Source organism: Lemur catta, chromosome 9, assembly GCF_020740605.2.
Source record: "Lemur catta isolate mLemCat1 chromosome 9, mLemCat1.pri, whole genome shotgun sequence".
NCBI lineage: Eukaryota > Metazoa > Chordata > Mammalia > Primates > Lemuridae > Lemur > Lemur catta.
In genome coordinates, this window is record NC_059136.1 from 57,559,612 (window position 1) to 57,564,041 (window position 4,430).

At 49.9% G+C, this 4,430-nt stretch overlaps 1 protein-coding gene across 1 annotated transcript; it reads right to left on the reverse strand.

Moving 5' to 3' along the window:
* Positions 1 to 1,865: 1,865 nt before the first annotated feature.
* Positions 1,866 to 2,454, reverse strand: LOC123644530 (protein S100-A10-like). The gene has a single exon (XM_045560669.1). The coding sequence runs from the start codon at positions 2,359 to 2,361 to the stop codon at positions 2,068 to 2,070; it is 294 nt and encodes a 97-aa protein (XP_045416625.1). The 5' UTR covers positions 2,362 to 2,454; the 3' UTR covers positions 1,866 to 2,067.
* Positions 2,455 to 4,430: the final 1,976 nt, after the last annotated feature.

Sequence of the window (4,430 nt, forward strand, 5' to 3'; positions counted from 1 at the left end):
ATCAACCTCTAGACCAAAGAGGCAGCCTTGAGAATGAGGACACATTGGTGGGATTTGCCCTTGACCCCTGTGTCATCTTTAGCAATATCCAGCTGTCTGCACTTTAATATGCACAAAGGTAGGATCAGGAATGCCATGGACTTGGACATGAATCACACCTTTTAGTCATGATGCTGCTCTTTCCAGCACCTGGTGGGTAGAGGGGTATGACAGCAACTCCTTACATGGCTCTGAAGCTGGGCTGCTGGGCAAGACACGCCACAGGGACAAGAGGCAGCGTGGCTGCAGAATGCTTGGGAGGAAAGGGAAGCCCATAAACCAACCTGGTATGTCACAATTAGACTCGTGGCGGGTCCACTCAAGCAAATAGGAGGAAGCAAAAAGCATGGTAATTTTGGACACAAGTCCTACAGACAGAGAGACGCTAACCAGAAAGCAGTTCTTATAAGCCAGCTCGTGTGGGAATGCTAAGGACACCTGCATAAGCACAGCGATACGAGAAGAGCAACCGTGGCCACCTTGGCAGCTTCTAATGGGAAGACTAGAGCCAGAAGTCAGGGCTAGTTCTGGCTCTGCCACCTACTAGCCATGAACCTTGGGCATATCCCTTAAGCTATGTGGATCTCAGTTTTTCTCATTTGTCACCAAAGACCACTCCTGAATCCTCATCCTATGTGTCACTTCTGCAGCATTTGACACTGATCTCCACCCTGACTCTAAGGCGCCTTGCTTCCCCCATTGACTATCTGCTCTCGTGTTCCCTGGCTCTCCCGTCCCCCTAACCACTCTTTGTCCTGCTCATCCGCTGCTCTCCCAGGGCTCATCTCTGAAATGGCAGCACTTACTCCTCTTCCCATCTCACACTTGGGTCAATCCCGGTCTCATCCAGGCTCTGACTGCCGTGATGTTTCCCAAATTTCTAGCTCCAATTTCAACTTTCCTCACGGTCCTTAGACAGGTATCCCCAACTGCCTACAGGATTGGACATTTCCAGCGGGATATTCTTCAGTCAACTCAAAGTCATTAAGTCTAGAATCAAGTTCATAGCCTTCTCTCCTTTCTCACCATCACCACCCACTTGTCTAGACGCCTAGGAGTTGTCCATTCTCCTTCCTGTCCCTCACCACAAGGTCAAGGCAGTCATCAAAACACCACATCCCTTCCTCTCTGTCCACACTCACTTTGTCTGCCCTATTACAATGGCAGAGGCTGTTAGTGTTTTGCCAGTGTTCATTTCCTTGATCTTTATTCTAGTATAGAGCCCCAAATTTTAGCTGAATACAAGGCTTCCCAGCCAGAGACTACATCTCCTGGGGTTCCTACGGCGAGGCGAGCCCCAGGACCATATGGCCACATGACTAGGTTCTAACCAACAGGACGTCAGCAGAAGTGATACTGCAGGGCATTTTCTTTAAAAAGGAAATGGTTTTTCCTGTTCTTCCTTTCCTTCTGCCACAGTCCTGACCTCACAGGTGAAGACAAAATCCTAGGTCAGTGTTTCTCAAACTTGTGTGTGCATCAGAATCCCCTGGAGGGGTTGTTAAAACCCAGAGTGCTGGGCCCCAGCCCTGGAGTTTCTGATTTGGTAGGGCTAGGGCAAGGCCTGAACGCTTGCATCTCCAACTCGTTCCCGGATGATTCTAATGCTGCTGCAGTGCTGCACTTTGGGGACCACTGCCTTAAGGGATGGTCAGGCAACAAGGCAAAAGGACCCTGGGCCCTGGGGGGCCTCACAGAGTGGTGCCCCTTCTGTGGCTCTTGACCACTCATTTTAAGATGATTATACGGGACTCTCGTTTATGTCTTTTTTTTTTTTTTTGGAACTAAAAAAGGACTTTATTGAGGGCAAGAGGATGCAAACAATATAAAAATCAAAAGCTTATCTGGCATTTAATGAACTTTCTTTCTCTGCTTGTCAAATGGGAGGTGGGTTTTATTTGTACATTTTCTAAGGGTCCTGATCTGCTCACGAGATCCTTATACAGGGAGAAGCTGTGGGGCAGAGGTCTTCAGCAATCCTTTGAGAGAACTCTTATCACTCAGGGTAGAGTAATTGCTCAGTTCTGCCTACTTCTTTCCTTTCTGCTTCATGTGTACTACAAAATAGTCGTTGCACGCAATGGTGAGGCCTGCAATTAGGGAAAAGAAGCTCTGGAAGCCCACTTTGCCATCTCGGCACTGGTCCAGGTCCTTCATTATTTTGTCCAAGGCCAGAGGGTCTTTTTGATTTTCCAAAAATCCAGGGAACTCCTTTTCCTTGAGTACTCTTAGGTCATCCTTTGTTAAGAAGCCTTTATCCCCAGCAAATTTGTGAAACGTAAACATCATGGTTTCCATGGCATGTTCCATTTGAGATGGCATTTTGGTGAGGTCTGTTGAAGTCTGGGCCGTGGGGCGCGGCGCGGACGCTGGGCGAGCTGGGACGCGGGGCGGCGAGCGGAGCGTGGCAGGCAGCGAGACCTCGTTTATGTCTTAATTTGAGTCTCTGTGTTCCAGAAGCTTAGCCTATACCCAGATAATACACCCCCAGCTCATCCCTCATGATTCAACTTATACTATCTTTTGTTTTTGTTTTTCTTAGAGACAGGGTCTTACTATGTTGCTCAGGCTGGAGTGTAGTGGCCATTCACACCCATGATCATAGCTCACTACAGCCTCAAACTCCTGGGTTCAAGCGATCCTCCTGCCTCAGCCTCCCAAGTAGCTGGGACTACAGACACATTCCACGATGCCCAGCTCAACTTACACTATCTTTTTAAACCCTGATCTGACAGGTCATTCTCCTCTTTAAATTCTTCAAATCTTTCCTGTTGCCTGGCACAGCTTGACTCCACTAAGGTGTCCTGACAAACAATGAGACTTGGAACACTGTTGGAAAGGGAAAGAATTCCAGGTGGTGGGCTGGGAATTGGGCGTGACCCTCTTCTATACCTTGGGCCACAGTGGGGGAGTCTCAAAATCTGAGTGCTGCCAAGGGAGAAAGTATATAGTGAATTCTTCAACAGGCAGATAACAGTAATAACTAGTATCCCGTGGATTCTAGGCCAGGCATATAATCGCCAATTGCCCTGTGAGGAATCTACTGATATGTCCATTTGCCACTGAAGAGGCAGAGACACAGGTAAGTAAACTGCCTGTAGTCGACACAGGATGTGCTGTCCAGAGCCCTGTCCAAGGGAGGACTCACCACCCAGACAGGAGGAGTGCAGATATGAGGACAGCTTCCTCCTTCAGGGTGTGCCCCAGCTGCAGAGAGCCATGTCACATCACGGAGGCCTGGCCCTGCCAGGGGCAGCCTGGACCTGATGACTGAGCAAGGCGGGGGTGCAAAGGCCTGGCCATTTCAGCCTGACGCAAGTCAACCCTGACAGGCCGTGCTCCCTCTAGCACTTCCCGTCGAGTTGGCCAAGACTGGGTTGGGCCTGCTGTCTACCATTTTTCTCTGCCCAACCCACTTCCTCCTTCTTCCCCTCATAGGCATAGATTCCTCATAAACATCTCGCCTTCCAAAGTCTGTCTGTGTCTGCTTCCAGAGAACCCAACCTGCAACACCGCCCGTAAGTGGTACGGTCCGGCCTCGAACGCAAGCCATCTGCCCATAATTGCAATTCCATGAAGGTTGCAAAATCAGGTAAATGCAAGTTCCTTAGCATGACATTCAAGGCTCTTTCTAATTTGATTCTTGTCTTCTTTGCTCACCTTATTTCCTACCACTCCCCATGGCAGGCCCTATTCCGTAGCCACACCAAGCATGTGCTCACGTGGCATTATGACTGGAATGCCCTCACGCCTCCCAGTGAGGCCCTTCCAAGCCTATCCCAGGCACCATCTCCTTTGTGAAGCTTCCCTGAGGCCCCCAGAGAGTGAGAAGCAGCACGGAGGAGGGCCGGCCAGGCCTGAGTGCAAATTCTAGCACCATGACATAGTCATGTGACATGGGGAGAGCCGTCTAACTCCATCTCCTGTCCTGCAGGGGGATAACAACTGCCTCACCAGGTTGTGAATTAAATAAAATCTGTAAAGCACCTAGCCCAGTGCTTCTAAATCTTTAATGCGTATAGACATGTCCTGAACACCCTGTTAAGATGCAGATTCTGAATCAGTGAATCTGAGATGGGGTCTGAGATTGTGAATTTCTAACAAGCTCTGGGGCGATGCAGCTGCTGGTGGTCTGTGGACCACACGTGGAGTGCAAGGCCCTGGCCCAGCACCCAGCGCTCGGCAGGCATTCAGTGACATGGACTCCCCCCACCCCTGTCATTACTCCTTCCTCCCGGCTCCGGTAACATTCTGCTCATGCCGCTTGCATAATGCTCACCACATCACACTTAGCTGCTATGTCTGTATCTCCCACTAGACTGTACTGAGGATACACACTATACTGTCTTCTCAGTGTCACCAGTGCCCAGCACAGGACCAGGTATGGAAAA